The 25,729-nt window shown below is 36.1% G+C and overlaps 2 protein-coding genes across 5 annotated transcripts in view; one reads left to right on the top strand and one right to left on the bottom strand.

Annotated features, from left to right (window-relative positions):
• Window positions 1-3,295: 3,295 nt before the first annotated feature.
• On the top strand, window positions 3,296-12,349 carry LOC109044122 (mediator of RNA polymerase II transcription subunit 30). Of its 3 annotated transcripts, none has more exons than XM_072297771.1 (7): window positions 3,296-3,523; window positions 4,477-4,620; window positions 5,448-5,638; window positions 6,421-6,573; window positions 7,469-7,633; window positions 8,763-8,864; window positions 10,348-12,349. In XM_072297771.1, exons 2-7 carry the CDS (start codon window positions 4,494-4,496, stop codon window positions 10,444-10,446), a joined length of 837 nt encoding a protein of 278 aa, XP_072153872.1. In that variant the 5' UTR covers window positions 3,296-3,523; window positions 4,477-4,493; the 3' UTR covers window positions 10,447-12,349. The 3 variants fall into 3 exon arrangements, with proteins under 3 accessions (XP_072153872.1, XP_072153870.1, XP_072153871.1); XM_072297769.1 differs by having other exon boundaries at window positions 3,300-3,523; window positions 6,418-6,573; XM_072297770.1 differs by having other exon boundaries at window positions 3,301-3,519; window positions 6,418-6,573.
• Window positions 12,350-13,445: 1,096 nt separating this feature from the next.
• LOC109040228 (RNA-binding protein 24) overlaps window positions 13,446-25,729 on the bottom strand; it is a 76,982-nt gene continuing 64,698 nt past the window's right edge. The window contains exons 4-5 of one of the 2 annotated variants that reach the window (XM_072297768.1): window positions 22,890-23,107; window positions 13,446-17,702 (exon numbers count right to left, since the gene is read on the bottom strand). In XM_072297768.1, coding sequence (XP_072153869.1) covers window positions 17,542-17,702; window positions 22,890-23,107 — 379 coding nt within the window. In that variant the 3' untranslated portion in view covers window positions 13,446-17,541. Of the gene's footprint in view, window positions 17,703-22,841; window positions 23,108-25,729 lie in introns of both variants that reach the window. The other variant, XM_019056060.2, reaches the window with a different exon arrangement.

Raw genomic sequence — 25,729 nt, 5'->3', positions numbered from 1 at the left:
AATAAATACTAATAGGAAATTTCAAAATTACTCTTTGGGGCCGTCCATAAATTACGAAAGGCAATTTTTCCGATTTTTATGACCCCCCCCCCCCCCTCTTCTATCGTTTAAATGCATAATTTAATAAAAAAAATGGTGTTGAAACAAATCGGTATTGTTTTAAACATTACTAATCGCTGGTAGGAGATCATGAAAAATAGCAGTTGTATTGAAAAAATAACAGTTTTTTAATTCAAAAAGTTCAGAAAATATACATTTTAACCGAAAAACATTAAACGTCTAAAAAACGAAATTTGGACTAGTAAGTCTTTAAATTAACGGAATTTGGAAGAAACAAAATTTTTGCGTTTGGCTTACGTATAGGCATAGGTAAGGCACCTCTGGACCCCCGCCCGGCTCCCTGTAAGTGCATTAGGTACGTAATTTGCGGACGGCCCCTTTGTAAAGGCATACTTACATTTATTTGTTTATACTGCCCACTAATGTTACATTTATTTCTGTCTGAGTTTGAGGTTAGGCCGTTTATTTACATACATACAGTCAAAGTCAGAGATTACAGAAAAAGTTTGAGCGTTTCCGCTTCCGCTACAGTGATTTCCGCTAGATACTCAAAGCGCGGAAAAATTAGAAGCCAAATGCGCCCAATTTTTTTTAATTAATTTTCTAGAAGTGTACATTAAAGTACAAATCAGACTAAACACGTTTCTGCAACTGCAGCTCTTTAGTTGTGCATGGGATCAAAATTTTACCTTCGTAACAGCTGATGTGACAAGGGACCTAACTAATCAAAGGCCAAAAGGTCTTCTGCTAGAGTAGGGCAAATTTGTGCTCGGTGGACAGAATTATGTTCGATTATTTTTATTGTTAAATATGCGTGAGAGCAAAATGGCTCAATATTTTTTTGGACTTAGAAAAATCGATGTGGGCAAAAAATACCTAACACTTATCATGAATATTTTAAAAATGCTATAGGTACTTTCAAAATTACCTTTATTATACCTACATGAATATTTTTAAAAAAAAGGTATGTAAATTTTAATGTTTTGTCACCTGTGTTTTTCTTTTTTTAAAATTTATGATAACATGCATAATTTTTTAAAAAATGTAAAAAAATATTTTAATAAAGATAGATTGTTAAAAACTCTGGTTTTTTCATTCAACACAACAATTTTTGTGTACCTAAGAGTTTTTTTGGTTCAAGGAGGCGGCACTGTAAAATTCAAGAATTTTTTTTGAAGGTCCGCTCACAGTTTCCCTATAGGTAGTATCAGAGCCATAAAATAAGAGTAATTAACAAAAAAACATATTTTAATACTTATTTTTTTAAAAATGGTGTTCAAAGTTGTGAACTTAATATTTTCACAAGAGCTTCAATAAAAAACGTTTTACGAAAAGTATGCAACTTGTAAGTATCTTAATTTTTTATAAATTTTGTTTCGCTTTTCTTTTTTTTTTCTTCTTTTTTTTTAATATCTACGTTTTTTCATGTTACAACATTTCCTGGCGTAGGAACTAGCCAAGAAGACTAGACCAAACCTCATAATTAGCACAAAAGGGTTTAAAAGTAGGGAAACATTTGTATGACTTTAAAAAAAAAAAAAAAAAAAAAAAAAAAAAAAAAAAAAACAAGCAATGGGACGCCAAATATAGCGCGAGCCATGTTTAGGCACTTTCACATAATTAAATTTCGGTTTATTCCTAGGAAAATAAGAAGACTTGGTGTAAGTTGAATTTCAGAGGTAAAATTTTATTGTGAAAGGTATGAGTGAACTTTAAAACTAACTAAGGAACAAAATTCATCTTCATTACACATGTTTTATATTATGCAGGTATGTCATAACAACTGTGCAGCCTTAGTCGATGCTTCTTTAAACAGACTTGGTTAGGACTTAGGAGATGCAATGGCAGGAGATGTGCAGATGACAAGCTACAACTATTGACTTGATGCTTACATCAATGGAGGAATCGAGCAATTATAAACATTTTACATGATTTTACAGTGCTAGATTGAGATACCCGCGGTGCTATAACTTTGACAAATGAACATTCAAAGATCCTTTGGCTGCTTATTTATAGAACAAATTTTACTTTTCACCGAATATTGCCATCTGTGATCTACTTTTGAGCGATTAATTCATTTAAGATGTTTGAATTTGACTTCTTAGTGATTCAATTTCTGCCTTTTAGATACTTGACTATCATCTTCATTTTGAAGAGACTCAATTTTAGATAAAGCACAGCTAGTGTTTGCATTTTTATTAGCTGTTTTAGTGGAATGTTCTGCTGTTTTCTTGTCTTCTAACAACTGATACAATGCATCAAAAATTTTACATTGAGGAATTATATTTAAAAGCTTTTTTGATTCTACATCCTCACCTGATAAAGGTAAATCTGACAAAATACTTTCATCGAATTTCACAGTCTCTACAGTCTTACGGGTTATCTGATAACCCTCCAGTTTATATTCGTTAATTTCAATATCTTTCTTCTTTAATTGGTCAGATAAGTACTTTTTGTGAGCTTGTAAATTTTGGACTGTCAGTAATAAAGGGACTGTGATATCATCATATAAAGCATGTGGTTCCATGAGAGGCATACTTAGATGAAGAGAGAATATGATACCCTGAAAATTGCAAGTGAACTGCAATGATACTTTCATACAATCCTCAGATTTAACAACTTTTACCTCAGATTTATTAATGTCCAAGATATTTTTGATATATTTCACTAAACTTGCTTCAGGTGCCTCAACCAAAGGGTTCTGCTCTTGAAAGAGTGTAGTGACATCCTTCAAAGAAAACGAATCGCTCCAAAATTGAACCAGATCAGAGAGCTTGAGGATGACTTGATCATCCTTAAAGATACAACGTATGAGATAGTCCTTATCACCTTGTTTCAACACTTGCCAACTCATTGTTTCCTAGAGTAAAATATGCTAATTTTCTTAAGTCCTCTTAATTTTAAGTTCTAATTCTAACTTGGAATAATATTGACTGGGATTTCCGGATGAGCAGACTTGAAGAAGAGATCAAGATGAAACAATGAGTTGCGCTGGCACTAAACGCACTGACACCAGATCCTAAAAAGTTGTAGATTTCACATAGATCACCAATTTATGGGAGTTAAAGTTTAATGATAATTTTTACTTCGTGAAAAGTTGAGATTACCGATTTTGTTATCTTCACACATGATAAGTTTTAGGTTATTTGCTCTGTTATGTTGATTTCGTTGTTTACATTGGAGTAAGCAAAGATTACACTGGTGGCCAATGAACAACAACAACAAAAATCCTTCCATTCCAATGTTTACATTTGCTCGCTAGCCGCTAAATTATCAATTCTGATTGATTATCTGCATGAATTTAGTCTACTTATTTTAATTCAATTAGCTACATCGTGAAAAAGTTCATCTACCGTGAATTAATTAATCGCTGAATCAGTGTAGGGTAGTTTCCTGCATCTTTAGAGCTCCGAGGCGATCATCAGATCATAATCTCACCATTGGAATTCTTTCAGTCAAGTAGGTAGGCATTACCCATTTTCTTTGCTGGTAAATCTTGGGAAATACGAACAAGTATGCTACCATTTAATTTCTTTTCTAATACTAGTGCTAAAGGTTGCAGAAGATCATTCGTCCAGGGTCCAGATATAGCCGAACTTGTGATCAATATTTCACATTCATTTTCTCCAATGTGGGACGTAAAAAGATGTAACAAAGCTTATATCAATACATCTTTGAACGCAAGCAGAACTGCTGCTGTTAGGAAACTAAAGTGCTCTTGGATTATATCATTGAAGTTGCCAATTATCAGCCGATTTCGAGTTTGAGGTCACCAACGAAAGCAAAGAAGGAATAGAGAATGCGACAAGATTGCCAAATTGATAAAGTTAACCTATTTGTTTTTTATTTTTTCTTGCTGTCAATCTTGCCGTAGAATTTCACTCTAAAAGTGAAAAATTTTTGGAGGTCAGAAATCTATTTTCTTTGATATGACTTATGTAGTAAGTGGGTAAGGAGAACGGTACTTATCGAGAGATGTTTTTGAAAATTACAAGCGTACCAATTCCCATAATTTTTATGTAGTCAGAAGCAGCGGGCGGTCAAAATGGTTAACAGTTGCGAGATTATGATGGTCGAAAAATTTGATGGTTGATAGTTGCCATCTAAATGAAATGCTTTAGCACTTTACTTTGTCTGCTGTCATTTCATTGAAAGCCTTAAATTTATCCTACTATTGACAGCTGCTGCATAAGTCAAGAGCTGTAGAACTTAACCTGAATGGTTGTATTTTCATGAGTTGTCTTGATTTTGTTTCCAATTATTCTGCCAAGCAATAGTCGTATCTAATCATAAAACTATGAAAATCACATACTGCTCAGTGCTCATGTTTACAGACGTTGCAAGTAACGTATTTTATTCTTGTGCCCTTGTATATTTCAATCCGTTTATAACACTTTAAAAACTCTTTATTTTCAGAGAGTTTAACGTCAAAAATGTCTGGGCCACCGCATTCTTTTCAATCAAGCTTTGTCAATTCTCAGCAGAACCAGATGCGCAATCAATTCGTCGGAGGCTCAGGACCACAAATGCCTGGCTTAATGGCCTCTCCTCAACAACAAAGTAAGTTTTTAGCTCGCTAACAAAACTTCCCTAGTAAGAAGTATGAATTTGCAAAGTATTCAGTCCAGCTTGCAATCTAGCTTGGCAGAAACCTTCATGGCCTGGCAAAAACATTGGGAGAAATATAGCTCTTTAATAAATTGACATGTACTGTTGCATCTGCAAATAAAAGAGGATATGCTAGCATCTTCATTAAAGAAAAAGCAATTTCAAAGAAATATAGCCCAGAGGAAAATTTTTAACATTAATTTTATTATTATCGGGTAGGGAAGTGCGATAATTCCATATCATCAAAATTTTGGTCTCATGAAGCATTGTAAGCCTCATGGCCGGATTTAAACATAGACCATGGCCTCAGATGGCAAAAAAATGTGTAAAGATATGGCCCCACTGCATATGCTGAGCTGTCGGAAAAGTGGCAATAAAAAGCTCAAATAATGTGATATTTTCTCAGAAAAATTGTAAAAACAGGCTTCCGAGACTTTTTCTAAGAAATGCTACAACTTACATTAATCTGATACCATGATGCATCTTTTCCCTCTAGAAAATTTGTTTAAAGTCTGAAAGTCTGTTTTTTTTACCACCCCCCCCCCCCCCCCCCCCCGCACCTACCTACTCCTGCAACAGCAAGTTGTGTTTGGCAGTTAAACACCAATACTCAACAGCTGCATCCGACCCATATTGTTATGCACACTTTGATGATGAAATTCAAGCTAAAAATTAATATTCAGAAATTAAATCCTAGTATAATAAGAGAAGAACAAAAATTCAGTAAAGAGTGAAAAAACTTTGCTCAGCTTGTTAAAAATTTTTTTTTTGTTTTCTAGTGATGGCAAATCAACAAAATTTTAATGTTGGAATGCAAGCCGTCAACAATCAGCAATTACAAATGCAACTGCAACAGCAGCAGCAACAGCAACAACAACAGCAACAGCTCCAGCAGCAGTTACAGCAACAACAACAGCAACAGCAGCAGGTGCATCCACAGCAAGTTCAACAGCAGCAAGCACAACAACAAGTAAATTTTCCTATTTTTCTGGTCATTGCCCCGATGGCGACAGTGTGACAGTCAATAAGTGAACCTTCAATTAGAAAGTTTATGACCACTGAATGATTATTGATTTGGCCTGTTGCCATGTGATGTTACATCGTCTTAATCATCATATGGACCGCGTTAAACAAAAAGGAAACAAGCCACATCAGCTATTGCCAAATTTAATTGGCTACTTAATTTAATTTTTTACATGAAAACAGTTCTGCGGATTTTCGTGCAAATTTCAGTGAATTTTCTCCATAGTACGAAGCGAATTCCTTAACATTTTCAAAGGGATCCGCACAAACATTTTCTTGTAAAAAATTAAATTGCCCAGTTAAAATTGGCAGTAGCTGATGTGGCTTGGTTCCTTTCTGTTAAACGCGGTCCATGTATCATTGCATCTCTAAAGTTTTGGTAAATATACCCTTCTACAACAAAACTCCATCAGTACTGCCATTTTTAGCAGTATTATGACAGTCAAGTAGCATGCATGTTTGATGACGATATGAAACATCATAGCTTGTACCTGTACTTGTGGTTTTTATCATGAAGAAGCACCCCGCATTGGAAGAAGTGGCTCGGATATTTTCCCCTTTTTCCACCAGATCAAATATTCAGTTATTGAAAAAAGATGATTAAAGAGCTATTTTGGTAGAATCGCTTGCAGTCATTAAAATACTTCAAACTAATTACAAATTTTTCTTTTTGATTAACTCTCTCAGTGGCTTTGACAGTTTACATTGTATCCTTTGTTTTTCAAGCAGGTAAGTGGAGTTGCCCCAACTCCTGGAACCGCAGCACCTCAGAATCAAAACAAAGAATTTAACACAGCATCTTTGTGTCGCTTTGGTCAAGAAACAGTTCAGGATATTGTGTCAAGGGCTCAGGAATTGTTTCAAAATTTGAAAGTCATTCAGGTAAGCTACTTTTCCTCAAGTTATCTAATTTTTGCTAGTTTAATAATTCATAATATCCTTATTCTACCTTCATCAAATAGTGATTTTACCGAAGCCTCAGAAATTATAAATCTCCATTCTGTGCATAGGTGTCACTGATATTTACATGAGACGGCTGTATACCTGCTTTTACTTGAAAATTTATGATTTATCGCACGGTATTTAACTGGGAACTTTTTCAGAGATTCCTTGTTCACTTTTTCGGAGAACTCTAATGGAAATACGAATATTAAAATTTTATTATTGTTTTATTATCTTATAACATCAAATTACAAATAATATCCATGGTTAAAGTGTAAAACAATGTATTTCCATTACGGTGTTTCAAAATTTCTGCTCTTATTTTATTTTTTCATGAGACTCAAGCCATCGTTACAGTTTAAAATGTATACAAAATACTCTGCCGACAGAGAAGAAAAATCAAGGAAGGTTTCAGAGATACTCTTGTAGTTTCGCTCTTTGGCCAAAGATATGTGGCTATGCTAGGTTTTCAAATCAGTTGAACAGGTATTCTGTGTCTGTTGGGCTGGAGCAAAATATCAGAATGTAGGACATTCAAGAGCACTTTTACCTATCTCTAGTATACAATGACAAAAGTTAAGAAGCTATTTCTACATATCTTCGGCAAGTAAAGTATATAGCAATTAGATCTTCCATTTCACCCATCGTTCTCCTTTCAATACTGGTCAGTTTGTAATCCAACTTTGTAAACCTATTGATGGTACTGACTCAAATGTTATGCTACGTTATTTTGATTTTTTGAGTTAGAGATACCAGATGAATGATTGTACTTCTACCAAAAAATTCTATTTTGTCATCAACTTAACCTATTATAATATTAATTCAACTGTTTCAGCCTCCAAATGGAACTGCTCAGTCTGTCAGTGCAAGTAATGAAAAAAGAATGAAAATTCAAGATCATTTACGGACAATAAAATTACTTTTCAAAAGATTGAGGCTCATATACGAAAAGTGTAATGAAAGCTGCCAAACTTCAGGAATGGAATATATGCATATTGAGGTATCAACATATTCTTTACTTACCATAATAGATAACTAGGCAGGGTTAGAAATGAAATGCTACAACCTGTTTCCTTCATCAAAATTTCACTTGGAATACAACATGGATGGTTTTAAAATTAAACCAACTTAAGAAATTAGTATTTTCGGTTTTTATGCATTCAAACTTCATCTCTGTCAAGTAACCACAGTCTATGTAAGTCAAATGGTGTTGAAATAATTTCAGCATAATTTATATTCGATGAATTTCCCTCACTAAGTTGGTAAGTTTCACTCATCGAAAGAAGGAGGTATATCGTAAAACCAAAACCTAGGTAATTTTGGACTGCTTTTATGATTTTTCTCAATTTGCCATTTTAATAAAGATGATTTTGGTTTTATTGCAAAGGATAAGTTTAAAGTACCAAGGTTGGTCGTTAACACTAATTTCTCGCCCACCCGTTTTTTTTTGTTTTTTTTTTTTGGGACACCAGATTTCTCTTTTTGCAACCAAATTTCACATAGAACATAATTTGCACAACGAAAATTACCGGATGTAACTTTTAACGAAAGTATTAACGTTTTTTGGTGTGCACATTCAAACCAGCCGCTTTTAAAAAAAAACTATAGCCTATGTTTGCTAAATTGCACATTAAACCTTACCATGACAGTCCTTGCATTGTGTAAATATGGCAACCTCAGCAGCGGCACTTCAGCTCAGTTATTAAGCATTGTTCACTCTTTAAACAACTTAGGGTGCGAGAAGAACACTGCCTATTGAAAAACCTGCCCGAACTGTTGTAGTGTACGATTTAAATCATATAATCTCTGGTTTTTCATGTGAGCAGGAAATCTAAATTTCTCGTAACCATTGCTAATCTAAAGCATTAATATCTTATTAAGGAGTTAATTTCAGTAATTTTTGTCTTGTTAATCATGTTCTATGTGAAAGTTGGAAGAGGAAGCATAATCAGAAGAAATAATTTCGTACGTCATCTAGTGGTCCATTTTCCTAAGTTTGTGAACTCCTGAGCAATTGAGTTGAGATGTCAAATAGTCAAGCTTCTTGTGTTCAATTTGTCATTTTATGCCGGCAACTGCTGATAGTATAAGTTTTTACAGTTTATTCATCAAGAAATTAATTTTTTCAGAGTTTAATACCAATGAAAGAAGAGTGGGACAACAAATGTGAAGAAAGGAAAACATCAGAACAATATCGATTAGCGTGTGAGGAAAGTAAAGAAGTAATGGAGGCAAGTTGAACAATTGTTTTTTTATTGGACACTCAAATTGTAACTTTGAAATTTTGTGATTAAGTTGCACGTTACGTGCTGCAATCAGTGGCGTAGGGTGCTTTGTGATATATCGATTGATCTACCATTTAAATGATTAGAAAAGGATCGATGAACAGGGTGTTTGCAGCGAACACCTTAATAATCAATTCTTTGCCACAGTGTCAAATGGGGATTTATCGAAAATCGATTATTCACGCTTCGCCACTGGCTGCAAAACCTCGTGTGATTTCTATGACGTTGTGGCCAGTCTGGAAGCTGATAACTTTACAAATATGCTGCTTCAGTACTGCTGGGCCCCCCAATCAACTCAGCAGCATGCAGTGTGTTCGGGAATGCCATGCTTCTCAACCAATGAAAATGGAGATGTTGCATGTGTGAGGAATTTGTGATTTGACCGTTGATTCTGATGTAAAAGTTCGCTAGAAACACAATGGTGCCACTGGTTTTCTCTGAAATTAACTCCCAAGCTCAAAAAAAGCTCTCAAGTTGAGGCCAAAATGGAGGGGATATCCCACGCTATTCTGAGAGTCCACCTCTACATCAAGACAAACTCTCCATGCAAAGATAGGGAGCAAATACATTAGCAGTGATGTCAAGTTTTCAGTTTCAGACTCCCCAAATAAAGTGGCCGCCCTGTCAATGTATTTGCTCCCTATCTTTGCATGGAGAGTTTATCTTGATGTAGAGGTGGACTCTCAGGATATCCCCTCCATTTTGGCCTCAACTTGAGAGCTTTTTTTGAGCTTGGGAGATGATTTAAGAGAAAACCAGTGGGACCATTGTGTTTCTTGCAAACTTTTACATAAGAATCAATAGTCAAATCGCAAATTCCTCACACATGCAACATCTCCATTTCATCAAATGAATTCAAAGCCTTCTACTTTTTGAAACTTCAATCAATAAGGAGGATTTTTTGGTGTGACTTTGGAGTTGTTTGGTTGGTCAAGGGCAGACTGGCTCAATGAGAGGGTGCAAGACAGAAAAGCCAGAGGGTGTCATTGAGGAGAAGATGGACCAGTCCATCATTTCTCTCTCCTCTAAAATATTTCCTCAACGTGCAGAGGAGCGTCAGAGCAAAAGGGCACTAGGACATGTCCTGCCCTTATGTTTGCTGTTTCAAGGAATACATAATTTCATCAAAAGGTGAAAGTTTAAAATGCTCAGTAAGTACAGCAAGGGGAAAAAATGCAGTAGTAACCGAGTTTTTGTTAATTTTTTGGTATTGATGCTGATTGCCTAAAGTGGTGTATTTATCTCATTTTTTAAGAATTCGACTCCATCTCCCCTTTTTCGTGTATCTGTCTCATATTGCACTTACTTATTTAACATGCATACTATTTTCTGATTATTTGTCACACTGCTTTTATTTTAGAAAGGAGGAGTAAAACAGAACATTGTTTCAATCTTATAAAATTAGTAATTTTTGAAAATTATTTTTCAGCAAGTCATGTTGAAGAACAGACATCTAAAAGAGCTAATAGACCACTTACGTCGGATTATCTGGGAAATCAATGCCATGTTAGCCATGCGAAGGTCTTAATCCTGTCTTATACAAATGCTGTTCAAAAAACTGTTGGACTTCATCGCTCCGCAAGTACCTGTTGATCTTTTTGTGTTTTTTCTTACATAAGAAAGAATTTCACTTTTGAACTGATTGAACTAGAAGCTTTGATGAGCTTCTGGTCGTAGTTCGGTGAAACTAGAAGAACATGTATTTCAATAGAAAGAATTCAAATAAAAGAAATTATCTCCATTGTGGCCTGAGCTCTATGATCCATAAGAATACATGCATGATAAGGCCCTTGTCACAACAGAGATAGTGCCTTTTGATTTAAATACTTCCAATCGTTTTTAAGTAGTTGTGCTTTTATTTTATGTCTTTGAAAGAAAAGGAATGAAGGTAAATTTTACAACAAATATCATAAAATTGTACCATTATCATTTTCAGACTTTTTAAAGAAAAATCATGTATATCATGCACTCAATGCAGTCAATTTTTTTCCATTGTAAACAATTGTTGCAAAAAGTTTGCGACTTCTGGAACTAAAATATCTGTTTTTCGAGTTTTCTTGATACATATTTGATCAAAGTACCCACCCAAATCTTATTCACTATGTTTGTGAGAAATATTTAAGTTTTGTGGAAATAATTTAGTTTGGCATTATATGTGCCAACCCACCTAATGCTCAACCCGCCAGTTGATAAAATGGGAATTAATCAGAGACAAGAGACCCTCCTTTGGCCTCTTGGTGACAGGTAAAAGCTTTTACTTTCAGGGATTCAAAAATTCCTTATGGACAATTATAAGGGAGCAACAGTCGTCACTCTTTTATAGCTGTTGACCTAACTACATGGTGGATGATGAGCTTCGAATGACGTTATGAGCCATACAAGTTTCCCAAACTTCAGCTTGTTCGCAAAACGAAACTGCCAACACGTTGTTAAACATCAACCATGTAGGTAAGTCAATAGTTTAATGTTGAAGTCCCTAAAGTAAAAGCTTCCACCATAGCCAAGATACAAGTGGAGGGTCTCTTGTCTCTGAAATTAACACCTGTGAATTGGATTCAACTTCTTGGACCCCTCCAGTAATATTTGGTCTCTACAATACCATTATATTTTCCAAATTTCATGTTTCAAAATTCCTGAGGAAAATCACAAGCAAAAGAATCATTTATGCGCATTTCTCAGTTTGCATTTCATGGTGAATCTACATCAGATTTGTACCCTCTCTGAAATGAGGTTGTAATTTTATAATATGACCAGCAATACATTTTGAAAATCATCTCTCTTTAAAAGAAAGTGCATATTTTCTACCATTTTTTGCTGTGATGAAAGAAACTTTACAGTAAAAGCATACCATTTCCTGAGTGTATAATATCTGTAATTATTGAATTCATAAAAGGAGTATGAAAAAATTATCAGATTTTAATGTTCGCTCATTACATAACTTACATCACATTTACCAGAAGGGAACCAAAGATATCACAGTTTTGTAAAAACCATGCGTCTTCATCTTTATTTAATGAATTTCCTGGAATGGCAAATATTTTTTGTTCTTCTACCAAAAACTTAAAAATTCCAAAAGAACAAAATCGTGTAAATTTTATCACTGTACATATATTCGGTATCTTTTTAAGCTAAGAAGAATTTACACGGTTTTAAAAACGTTGTAAATCCATTGGTTCCCTTTTGTGAAATGGGATCCACTTTAATTTGGCAGTAAATATCTACATACTAATTTCAACATATTTGATAAGTTCTTTCCTATTTTGATCAGAGTACAAGACGTTTGCTGTTACCTCATCTCCTTTCGTTTGTTGATTTTTTTTTTCTTCAAAAAAATGATACGATTAGTAAATTATTTTCAATTGATAATGTTCTGATTAAATTGGTGCAAGGACTTAAACCATAATTAAAATAAATTTATATTAAATCCATCATCCGAGACTCTAGTATTTTTCTGATCTTTAAACATGAAGTAACGTTCAATACCAATAATGTAGCCAAAATGTAATCACTGCCTTTATTGCTTTTCAGCCATATGATTCTACTTAAACAGCTAATTTGGGTCTGTTTCTGAAAACTTTCTCTGACTGTGAGGTTAGAAAGTTAAAAATTCAATTGTGTCTCCTAAGAGTCTTGCGACATAAGAATAAATGGCTGTAATAAAACTTGATTAGGTTTAGGGGGGGTTTAGCATCTTGCTTTCCAGGAGTACGTTGGTGTTTCCTTAAAGAGGAAACGAACAATGGCACTGAAAAATGTTGAAAACGAACAACAGCTTTAGCCATCAAGATAAAACGGCCACTGCAGATCTAAAGTACTTTTCAAATACTGGGATCACAAGAATTTGATCTCAAAGCTTCACATTACTATTGGAAATATTGAAAAAAATGATTGGTCACAACATCTCAGTTGATTATCATGTGTTATCCAAAGAATTTAAATGTTCAGAATCTTTAACTCGCGATTACCTCCTCCCTATACTCATTGGTTTCTATGAGACTGACTTATTTTGTTTAAAAGGAGGCTTGCCAAAAATGCCTCTTCTGTTCCAGAAAAGATATATCTGCTATTTTTCTAGTTTTTTTGCCATTCAACCCCCAATTTCACATCCGTTCTGGTTTTTTTGGACGAAAAATTTGGCTTTTCAGATTGAAAACTCACTCATGTGGTGTAGAAGGCGATAGTATTTGCAATTAGTTGCAAATTGTATTCCATAATGACCATGAATTCATAAAATTCTCAAGTTGGTGGCAAAGCTGGTAAAATTTCTTTTAAACAAATGAATGTACTGAAGAGGAAGAAGGACCTAATGTCACAAAGTAGGTCCAAGTTCTTTGCTTTGCTGTCCGTCTAACGGCAACTTAAGGTCCTTCTACTTTTTTTGTGACACAAGATAGAGACATCTATTTACTCATGTTCTAAAATCTGGCAGGGTAGTGTAATCACTGTGAAGTTAAGTTGACATCAGGATGTGTTAACTTGTTTATGTAGGATTAGGGATGAGTCAAATAAAAAAATCAATGCAAAATATAAATAATATTATAATATTTATTCATTAAGTACTTATAATTTGATAATAATATACAACAATAATATTGATTGTGATAACAAAGTATGTAATATTTCTTCATTCCAAGGTCACAACCTCTTCTTACTCTTAAATAGTTTTAAAGAAGACTATGCAAGGTATAAAGTACTCAGTTTTTAAAGGAAATGATCATTACCCTTCTAGTCAGAATTTTGTTAGGTACTTCCTCTAAAGTTCTCTTTGATCATTCTTTTTGTAATCATTTATTTACTCATCAGAGGCTGTACTCCAATTACATATCTACATTATCGAGTAAAATGCCTATTCATCATTACATTTAAAAATAGATTGACAAAAGTGTGCAAAGCACAAAATTCGATCCATCATTCAAGTCTCACTGAGAGTAAAACCTTTTAATAATGTCAAGATGCTCATAATGATGAGAGGACCCTTCAATTGCTGGTCCCTCATTAGAATTACAACCATAGCTGAACTGAAATCCAAGGCATATAATTTTTGCAAAACATAGTTTCTTTATCTTTTCAGTCTCTTGCCACCCGAAAAGGATGTCAATGAAATTTAGCGAAAACCCAAGCCAGTGGTCAAAAAGTGTAAACCACATACTTGCTTGATTATTTCACTTGATGAGAGATCTATGGAACTTAAATCATAACAAATTTTTTACTCGGAACAAGGCAATTTGAATTTTAAATGATATTATAGGTAAAGTTTTTTTCATTGAGCAAAGCTCAGATATTTTTTAAAAAAATATTGGGTTTTTAATTAGATGCAACAGGTAACCTCAATATGAGGGTTTAGATTGGAGAAACTAAAGGCGTGTCAAAGAAGAGGAGGGACATTCTGGTTAAAAACATTTAAAAAATGACTGAAGATTGTCATTAACAAGGTTTATAAAAATAATCTGCTAAACTTCTATTAAATTCTGATCAAAATATATTTCACATTAAAAAAATATAATTCGTCAAAAGTGATGCAATATTACACTTCTCCTTGAATTGATAGGCAGTACTAATCAGCGGTTCTCGAATACTTGAACTTTTCGGTAAAAGCGTTACAATTGCAGTTACGAAAAATCAGACAAATGAGAAAGGTCAGTAGGACACAAGAGGTCTTTCTCCTTATTTTTAGACTTGCTTTTGAATTGTTCAATTCAAGTTCTCTAGTAGAGATTAAATATGTATCGTGTCCATCAGTTACACTATCGTGTAAAAATAAATTGGATCGTTTAAAAAAGAACATTCTGATTTAAAAATTAATATCGGAAAGTTAAAAAATAATTTATCTTAAATCTACGCCATGAATTACAATCTACTAGACTAGATATCAAAACTTACAAAAATAAGGTGATAAATTATGAATATTTTAACATTTAAAATAATATAATGCATAAAGGAAGAATAACAAAAGATTCAATGATAAATTTTTCTAAAGTTTCATTAGATAACTTTAACCGCTTCCGCACCCAGTCTTCTTGATATTTGAGTTATGACAGGCATAAAAACAGCAAATTAAGGTCCTTAATCGATTAAAGTATTCTACTTATCTTGTCGCGAGATAGAAGTCATTTTTTGAGTAATGTTTCAAAGAGGAAGGTTTAATCTGCAAGTTTAATTATAGAAAAATGTAAATGAAAGGTACCTTTTAATTTTTTTTAAAAAAATAAGGTATATGAATCTCTGGAGTTAGACTCTTGTACAGTTTCTGAATAGATTGTACTTACTTAAAATTTGTACGTGGTTTGAACTATGAAGTATATGAAGAAATTTCAGTACACGGAGGAATGAGGTACCCTAATTAGGTGCAAGACTGATAAATAAAAATACATTGAATGTATTTTGTGCATGGAAATTAGACTAAGTTGTTTTTTCGTTTGTATAAAGAAAGAAACTTAATGAAAAACAAGGGATTTACATAAATATGCTAACAATCTTGTCAATAATTTTTAACAATAATGAAATGTATAAAAAAAGAAAGAAATAGGTCAATAAGAATGAAAAAATAATTGCTTTTGAAAGTCAACTTATTACAAATAGTTCATAAGAGTTCATATTTTGAGCGAATATTGAAGAAACAAGAAGATGAGGTAAATTGATTACATTTCATTTAACACGTTAAACTTAATTATTTTCAAAATTTGCATTCATTATGCTTCTCTTTGGTGTGCAGCTGTCACACAATAATCAATTATGAGGCAATACAGACGTCAATCAGACAAAGAGAGGTCCAAAACTGTGCAAACATCGATTGCACCTAAATATACTTCAGTTTTTTTCTTATGGTTCAAATTTAATTCATGCCTACTTTATTTTCAAGTGATGTAGATTAATATAAGTTCAGATATAATACAGTTATGATACAACAGCTTATATGAAAGTAATAAAATATCAATAATTCAGAAAGTAACCATCGATGAGAGAAGGCAAGAAAAGTGAGGGGTTTCTCAAGCTTGAATGCTCATTCAAACTCAAGAACCAGGGGTCTATTTTGACATGTACCAAATCCTCTTCCAAATTTTCCAGGAACCCAGAGGATTTCTGCCCTTTTGAATGTGGAATGACTTTTTTTCTTCTGTCAGTGGTGAAAAAAATTGTTGAGAAGACTTAGGAAAAGAAGAAAAGGCTAAATAAAAAGAGGCTTTGTTCAGAGTTGGGCAAAATCTCTTTGCTGAGAGGAAATCCTTCTTGCTCAAAAGAGGATTACAAACCTAAATTACCATTTTTAGAAGTTTTTAACTTCATATTTTTTCGACCATGCTAATTACGTAAAATAGCGATCAATTTTCAGGATATATATCCTGGATACACAAGTACAATGTTATAAATACAAAGGGTAATTTGACAGAGAATAAAAAGTGACAAAAATATCGATACTTACGATACAAATTACTCTAGATTGTAATACGATAAAAATCTTAAAAACTATGTAGGTACTTACAAATATTTTACTCCTTTGAATATTAGTCAAGTTATATATTTACAAATCGAATTAAAAAAATAAATCCAGTTAACTTTGGTAGATAGGTCAAAGAACAGTTTCACAGTAATTTGAGTGAGCAAGAGACCACCTCAAATCAAAGCTCTCAGCTTCACAGGATTTTGAGGCCCCTGCATCATCAAAGAAAGTAGGTTGGCTCTCCTTTGCTTTTAATATCTACCTTCAAAATAGATGGAGAGAGTCTACAGAGAGAAAGGTTCTGCTAAGAGCCTGCTTAGTGCACCACAGTTCCATTTTTCTTATGATTCCTCCTCAATTTCCCTCTCACTTTAACTTTACTTTTTATTAAATGTTTTTCTTTCAACTATCTGAACCTCTTAAGAAATTTTTTAAAGAAATTACTTGTTACAAGAAGCTTGGTTTCTATATACACCCGAGAGCAAGATTTACAAGTTATTTTGCTGGGGCAAAAATGAGCAGTGCTGCATCTTGTCAAAGCTGATCCCACGGGCTTGGATGAATCACATTCTGTGAATAACCATTCTTAGTGCTCTCCTATTTTCACAAACAAAAACTGCAGAGATGAAAAATTACTGTGTGAGCACTTTTTGCATCTATACATATGGAGGGAAATCAAGAGTAGAATTACAATAAGAATCAATGGGTTACAAATTGTGAACTAAATTTAGGGGAAATTTAACAATTTCCCTCTTAAAATGGTAGGTAGTTGAAATTCTTGTCAAAACTTTTTGAATAAGAAAGGACGAGAAAATGGCTGATTAGAATTTGGTGTGTTTTTCGGGTCAAAGGCTGCAAAAATGAATTGATACTAAACGGTAAGAGGTCATAAAAGTAGGTAAGTACATGCTCATGGTGACGTTGAAGGTGAGGAGAAAACAGGGGGGCCTGATTTATATTATTATTATTTTTTTTTCAATGATAGGAGGTGACTTTGAGGGTGAGGGCCAAAAAAGGGGGCCTGATTTATATTTTTTTTTCCAATGATAGGAAAGAAGGAGAAAGAGAGAGAAATAGGCATGATGTAATAAATATTATTCCATTAACTAAAGTATAAAATTGGCATAAACAAAATAATATTGACTAAAATGATGAATAACTAGGGGTGCCCGGGCTTAGTTTGTATCACTGGAGTCGAGCCTCTTGTAGGCTGGCTGCCTGAGCAGCAGCTGCTGTGTAAGGTGACAGACCTGTGAAAGCTGTCGCTGCCGTTGCCGCAGTTGGTAGAGCAGTCGCAGTTTGTGGCAAAGTTGCATACGTGTAAGGAGTCACATAACTACCTGCTCCTGAAAGCACCAGAAACACATCAGGAAGATGAAAAATTAGACCATTTATAGTGAAGGAAAATAAATCATTCACTTCGGTAAAACGAGGGGTTCGGAAGACAAGGCGCATGTGTGCAGTTTTTGCTATTTCGAGAAAACGTGTTTAAAGTTTCGAAATTACATGGATCCTTACAGTGGAAAGAAAGTTCAAACTAACTTTTTACTTAGGCTTAGACATTGGAATTCGGGAGCGAATTTTTCGTATGATATGCATTCAGACTAGTTTTACTTGAAATCATTAACGCCTCGATTTTTTCATAAATTGCACTTTTGCACCTTGTCCTCCAAGCCCCTCTTATCTAGAATTCTAAAATCATTGCAGGCACATGAAAGAATGACATACTCAGATCAATCTCTTCCAAAGCAACCACTTTGATGCGTCGGCTCTGTTTTTATCACGCTGAATGGACCGGGCTAACTATGATTTCTGTGCCGTGGAAAAGTATTTCAAGAGAGCGCCTCGGCATGATTTGCCTTCATTTGCCCGGGTAGGCAAAAATCGACCCTAAGCGTCGATACCCTGGTAAAAATTGGCGATAGGAGCTGCGTTTCAAAATACCATAGGAGTTCTTATAGCCAACTGAAGAAGGCGATAGAAAATCATATAGCTGGCTGTAGAAAGTGGAAAAAATCTTACGGCCGGGCTACACGAAGCGGTAAAAAATTATACAGCCGGGCTATCGTTCCTATTGTCGGGCTTTACACTTTATCGCCTGGCAGTTGCTTTTTCGCCATCGGCTATTAAAGGCTATAAGAAATTGTGTAGAAATTCGTGTGCTTTGTAAATCCTTAAGTTTGCACGGAATCACCTTAATATTTACAAAACGCACATTACATTTTCTTTTACTACATATTTTTTTTTTCATCAATTAAAATGAGATTAATCCATACAGAGTGTGCAAACATTTCAAAGTCATGAGTTGAACAACGCTGACTGCACGAGATTAAATATTAGAGCTTAACACAAAGCGGTGCACTGGCGCCTACAAACCTAACAGGGATACCTCACGCATTGCGCAATGCGTGAAGTATCCCCGTTAGGTTTGTAGGCGCCAATGCGCGTTTCGCGCTGGCTGCCCGCCCGCCGCGCCGCAGCGTACCTACCACGGCGCGCGGCGCTTGAAGCAATTATTTCACACCAGAGGTATTGCACAGTATCATACGAAATTGAAGGCGCTCCAACATATTAGGAATGGAAGGCATCCTTCTAAAGTACGGAGCTTTCCTCGCAAAATAAATCAAGATACTATGGCCCGAAAAGAGAGCGGTAGTCAAAGAACTCAGTAAGTCCTAGCATCCGTAATTAGTAACGTTTAGCATACACTTTATCGCCGGGCTGTTGCTTAGTCACCATCGGCTATGAAAGGCTATAAAAAATTGTGTTGTCGGCTATAGAAGCTATTGGAAATCTTACAGCCGGCTGCAAGGTCTATGGTATTTTGGGAAACAGATTCTATTGCCAATTTTTACCAGGGTATAGTCGCATACTTACTCCTTTGTTCGATGAACATGGCTAGGTACAGTTATACAAAGGTATCGATGGTCTAAGTGTGGAACCACGTATCTCCGTTTGCGACTTTGCAGACTTCCCGTTATAATTTATTTAGAAACAACAGTTTTCACTGTTTTTCATAGAACATTTTCTTTAGAAAACTACCATTCTTACCTAATTTCTTGCTTCCTAATTTTTTTTCTGCTAGCAGATTATTCTGTAATTACCTATAAATTTTAAGCTGTGAAGTTGGGTCGTTTTTTTGAGTGGAAAAATTAAGTATACGTGCGGAAATTTTGAAACGTCGCAATGAAGGTACGTGGTTTTGCATTTTGGCCATCGATATAACGATATCACTAGATGGTCTCACCTAGAAACCAAGTGAGTAGCTCGGTTTAACGCGACAGACTTTGTGCCATACTTTTTTATTGAACTGATAAGCTTATCTACGTGGTTACTGAAAACTCATGGGGTTTCTTCTTTCCACCTTAAAGAATATTCTAAAAAAAAATCCTCTCTAGGGATAGAGTAATTATCGTTGCAAAGGCGACTTTACGTACCTACCTGAGAAAAGTTATGTGCAATGCGAAAATTACTTAGTTGCACAAAAATCATGCATGCAAAAAGTGTGTCAAACAAACAAAATGTTCCGAGGATTATCTACACTTTTTTAAAGCAACGAATGTAATTTCCTGGGGAAAGATATAGTTAAGTGAAATATGAAGAAAAATTTTCCTCTCAGTAATTTCCTCTTCGTTCTTTGAGATTGTCGGGATTCCTGTTGGCCCAATGGGAAGGTTGTTACAATCAGAACCCCATTGGGTCCACACCCAAGTAGCATAGATTGCGATTAATTGCAACTACCGTGTCAAATTATTGCAATTGTATCGGAATGTTACGCATGTTGTATGTTCATTAATTGAAGGGGCTCGGCTCCTCTCATAGAAATTTATTGCCGTGCGCAATATTTTGCACTTGTGAATTGGCTAGATTTCTCACAAATAGGATTTATCTCACCGATATCGTCTGAAATCGGCATTTATTCACCAAATGATGTAAAAATATGGCTGTTTTATGGTTAAAATTTCAATTTTATTACACTCAATTACAACATTATTTCAATATTTCGTGCACCATGCTACTCGAGAGTCGAACTGAACTGCATTTTGCAATTTGGACCTATAAATTTTGACTCATCTGAAAAAACACTTATGTGCGTAGGGAAACTAATGGCACATACGTTGTTTTTAAACCGGGCCGGAATTTATAGGTCCAAATTGCAAAATGCAGTCCAACTGTCCTAAAGCAAAATCCGACGAAGAAATTAATAATAGGACGTTCCTGTCGGTGCCCCGAGAAATTTATTCTCCTGTACATTCTGGAGCAAAAAGTCCCCAGAAACGCTTCAAAGATTAATCATTTTAAATTCAGCGAAATTTTCAACAGTATACCTACCTATAGGTACCTGGCAGTGTGTGCTTGTGCCTACTGCGCATCTATGAGTGCCACAAAAATCTGAACATAAGTATTTAGGTGTCGTATTTTTTCACTTCAAAAATTGAACGTCTTGGCTCTACAACGAAGAGTGTTGAATCGAATACAAAAAAAGTGTTAGTTCCATTATTAACAATTCAAAAGGCTTTTACCTCGGTCCTCATGAATTTCTAATTCCACACAAAATACCAAGTTAGAATTGTAACTCCTAAAACCGTGATACACTCTTTATTTCAGCACAAGCTCACACGTTATATTTCAGATTTTCTTTCCTCAAACACTAGATCAATCAAACTGAGTTATGTCACGCGTGCCAAGCTTCTTGAAGCTTCTAAAGTGCCTTTCTCGTGAATGACTTTTAGCTCAAAAACGATTTTGAAAATTTTGAATTACAGAAGTAAGGAAGAAGAAAAAGGGGTGACAAGCTTGAAACAGGTTCGGCCTGAGTCTCGTGAGGCGCATCAGCAGGACCAGATTTAGCACACACAGCACCACTGAGTCCCCCTCTTTTCCCTCAAAATAAACTTATTCGTGTTTTTCCGACCATAATATTTTCCTGATTTTTTAAACAAGGTCAGAAGAAAATCAGTGGAATTTTTAGTCAAAAATGCCCAAGATTCTCTGGGTAAGAATGCAATCTCCGATGGGAAATTTGGTGGCATTGAAATGCACTTATATTGTTTCGTGGGGGAACGATGACATGTCTACATCCGGCCTGCGCCTCGGGACTAGTCATGACTGAAAAATCGGTGCAAGTGTGCAAGGGAGGTCGCCACGCAAGAGATTTGCAGGCGCAGTAAGCAAGCTTGAAAAAACCATCAATATTTTTGTATTACCTTCCCTCCCAATAAACACGAGAGTTTACTGGTCCGAACCTGTTGGGGTGTAATGAGCAGGGTTGCAATTTTTCATGAAATCTTGAAATTTCATGTGAAATATTTCATGAAATTTCAGAAAAATATATTGGAAAAAATTCTTCGAAATTAACAAATTGAACGAAACGCTTTTGCTTTTTGGCGTATTCTAGTGCGTGTTGCATACCCATCCCTTGGAAATATATTCCATAATTTTCATAACTTTCATGAAACATTTCACGGGAATTTCCAATCTTTCACATTTTTCATTTCACCAGTGCACGTTGGCGGGCCCAGCAAATCGACAACATTGTCTTTTCTCTATTCAACCCTATGTAAATGTATCGACTATTCGATTAATCGATTATTTAGCATAGGTTAAAATTGCGGAGGAAATCCGGTGTTGCCCAATGGCTGGATCCGCCTCTGCTAGTGGAACCTTGGCAAAGAAGCGGGTGAGAATAGAGTACCTATACAGCGAGAGTATGGACAGATCGCTTCATGGAAGGCTTAGGGCCCAAAAGTGCAGCCATTCTTCTAACCAACTTCTAACACACGAAATTTCACTGCTAGTCTGCAGATTTCAATTCTAACCAAGATGACCAAGAATGTACATAAATGAGCGTTCTTCAACGAAAATGAGTAAATTTATGCAAAAACTAAGTCAAATACGCGCTTTATAAACGACAGTTCCCAACAAATGTATTAGTAAATCGCTCTGGACAATTGAAATTCATAGGTTGGCTGCATTTCTGGGCCCTAACTTTGTTCGCGGAGGCATCGGTGAAGGCCAGATGGAATTTCGGAGTCTCACACCTGTCTATACTCTCGCTTTATAGCCCTGGATAGACGATCAAATTCCGAACCAATTCCGATCAAAGTAGACATGCTGATGACTGGTGGTCACCATCTACCATCAAATTTTGACGGGCCGCACTTTTTTGTTCAAAGTAAGATCAGAACGGAGTGCCACTATTCATCATTTCCTGCCACAGGAAACATTTCTGACAAGCTTTCATTTTAAAATGAAGCAAATTAATGAGTTTAAGACTGATGACTCCCGACTTTTTGATGCTACTTCGATCGGAATTGGTTCGGGAATTTGATCGTCTATCGAGGCCTTTACTTTGTTCGCGGAGGCATCGGTGAAGGCCCGATGGATTTTCGGAGTTTTGCACCTGTCCATACTCTCGCTATATAGGTACTCTAGGTGAGAATAGCGGTGGGCAAGGGGTTAATAGTTAAATGGCGGCAACAAACCTGCAACTGATGTGTAAGGGTAAGTTTCAAAACCATTGGTGTACTGACTGGGGTAGTTGGAGACGGAGGCGGTGGCTGAGGCGGCGGCGGCTGCGGCTGCTGCGGCGGCGTTCTGGTACTCGTAGAACTGGGAGGCGGCGGCGGCTACAGCGGCGGCGTGCGAGAGCGGCGCTGGCGGTATCGAGACCAGCCCGCTAGGCGTGGCAGAGGCGGCCGCCGCAGCCGCGCTCAGGTACGGCGACTGGTACACGTACCCAGGTTGAACTCTACAACAACCAAACATACATCGTGCTAATTTTCACCAAAGATATCCATTCCTCACAAAAATCAGACAGTAAAAGTACGCGGAGAAAAAAACTTCGTGCGTGGGACCCGAAGTTGAGGTCATATGGATCTCTGAAGTTTTCGGATCACGTATCTTAAAACTTGAGGTCCAGCTGCCAAAGTTCGGGTCAGACATCTGAAGTACTTCGATCTATACCGAAGGGTTCGGGTCACACATCTGAAGTACTCCGGGACATACCGAAGTGCCTCGATGTCTGACCCGAACTTCGGCAGCGCGACCTCAAGTTTTCGGATAAGTGATCAGAAAACTTCAGAGATCCACATGACCTCAACTTTGGGTCCCATGCACGAAGTTTTTTTCTCCGTGTAGGTCGGACGTAGGAAGGCCCGGAATAGTACAATGCACTGGAAAAAAGAGTTTGGTCCTATGTACCGAAATTCGGTGTTCTACATCATCCCGACTAATTTAGTTCGTCAAACTGAATTTTCGGTTTGTCAAACTAAATTTTCGGTTTGTCAAACTAAATTTTCGGTTTGTCAAACTAAATTTCCGGTTTGAAAAGCTGCATTTTTCAGTTTGTCAAATTGAATATTCGGTTTGTTAAACCGAACTTTTGACTTGTTAAACCGAACTTTCGGTTCGTGTAACCCAGCTTGTGCACTAAAGGGTACAGACGAACCAAGTTTGGCCATATATGCCGAACGATCGGTTACACGAACCGAAAATTCAGTTTGACAAAGCGAATACTTGGGATCATATGGAACACCGAACGTTTGGTTCTTATAACCCAATTTTTTTTTTTTCAGAGATAGTTCTTAAAACAGCTTCTTCTCATAGGAGGGCCCATGGCGACACTTGGAAACTTTTACTCTCAGGAATTCAACTTTCCAAAGGACAATTATCAGACAGTAACGCTTATCTACTCATTTGATAACTGTTAACCATCTCCTTGATGATTGATAGCTTTGGGCGATGCAGCATACCCATTAAGTTTACCATATATCGGCTCGTTTACCAAATAAATTCCTCGACATGTCGCTCAACAACCTATCAAGAAGATAAGCTGACAGGAAAAAGTCCAGACAGTAAAAGTTTCTAAGTATACCATCCCCAAGATACTAGGTGACTAATATATCAAACTGGTTTCTGAAGCAAATCGGTCTGATGCTAGTCTGACAGAGACTTAAAGTCAAGCTTGCGGCAAAGTGAATAGTGTGGAATTGGGGTGGTCAGAAAACATCAGACTGATTATTAATGCCTTTCAGCTTGATGAACGAAAGCCGATCCAATCAGTCTGTCGCCAGGCTGGCACACGAGGGGGTCTCGAGGCAAAGTTCTGGATCTTCCTTGACAAAATGGCAAGTGGCAGATCCAGAGCCTTGCATTCGAGCGTAATATGGATTCATTAAAATACTGAGCAAATGAAATACAAATAAAATAATACTTAAAGTAAAATTTAAAAAAAAAAAAACCCGACAAACAAGTAAAAATGTAATGTTGTGTTACTTTAAAATCATAGGATTCTGTAGAATATCCAGTTTCATGTCATTTCCCTTCACCATCGAGTTCGTGTATTGGAAAGTGGAATTATTTTTGTGTGCATTTGCTGGTGTGAATACCTACTCATCTATTTATGAGACGTTGCGGCAAAACTGCCCGTAATTTTCCAAGCGAAATCTCGAAAATTCAAGAAGATATAGAGGTTAATGGAAAAGTTCGGCGTACCTTCTTTTCCACATGAGCTTCGGAAAGCATTGAATTACACGGGGAACAGGGCTCACGTGGAAATTAGGATACGCCGTATGCGTCGGATCAGTCCTCATCTGAGGTGCATTGACCGCTGGTTGAGAGGGCTGTTGGAGGCTGGATCGCGTAGCGGACAAGGGGTGGACCCCTTCTGTCGTGAAAAGTCAATGCCAGTGTAATATAGCAGAAATACGAAACGCAAAACTTCGAGGAAACACAGAATGATTATTGATGAAAGAAGCACGGTGGAATGGTGCACTATCAACCGGACGATCAAAAGTTTCCTTCAAAATTGTGAGTATGCAACCCCCCGACGTTCGTGCATCTCTCGAATGCGAAGGGTATCCGGAATTGGTTCGAGGATCTGATATTTCAAGAGGTGTAAAGAGGGTGGTTCGAAAACAAAACTCGTCAATTGATCTGCCGTCTAAACCTATGGAAATGGATCGATAACAGGGGAACACCTTAATAATCAATTCTTCACCCCAACTTCAAATGGGGAAAGATCGATTATCGATCATTCATGCCTCACCACAGCACTGCATCAAAGCCGCTGACATGGCGTGGCATCAGTTCATCGTTAACATCGACAACGATAGTGCTCCACGTTATTACGTATATTTTATGAGATTAGATTTTTCTCTGATTTCTGATTCAGATCCTTGTTTCCCTTACTTCAATTTCAAGTGATTAATTTTTGATGAAATTCCCAATAATCAAAGTTGATATGACACGACACAATGGTCATCTCTTCGTTTTTGCTATGTCATCAAGACTGAGTTTGAACTGGATTTCATAATCGCACGAATCTTGTTACTGCGTTTTCAATTGGCATATACTTGGTGGCGCCGCGCGC

Source organism: Bemisia tabaci, chromosome 3 (genome assembly GCF_918797505.1).
Source record: "Bemisia tabaci chromosome 3, PGI_BMITA_v3".
NCBI classification, from domain to species: Eukaryota; Metazoa; Arthropoda; class Insecta; order Hemiptera; family Aleyrodidae; genus Bemisia; species Bemisia tabaci.
Note: the sequence above shows the minus strand (reverse complement) of the source record. Positions and strands in the feature narration are given on the sequence as shown.

Excerpts from the sequence above, each read along its gene's own strand:
- LOC109044122 (XM_072297769.1), top strand. The coding sequence starts at position 4,494 with ATGTCTGGGCCACCGCATTCTTTTCAATCAAGCTTTGTCAATTCTCAG. Across the intron at positions 5,639-6,417 it reads AGCAGCAAGCACAACAACAA|CAGGTAAGTGGAGTTGCCCC; the intron begins GTAAATTTTCCT and ends TTGTTTTTCAAG. Across the intron at positions 8,865-10,347 it reads AAAGTAAAGAAGTAATGGAG|CAAGTCATGTTGAAGAACAG; the intron begins GCAAGTTGAACA and ends ATTATTTTTCAG.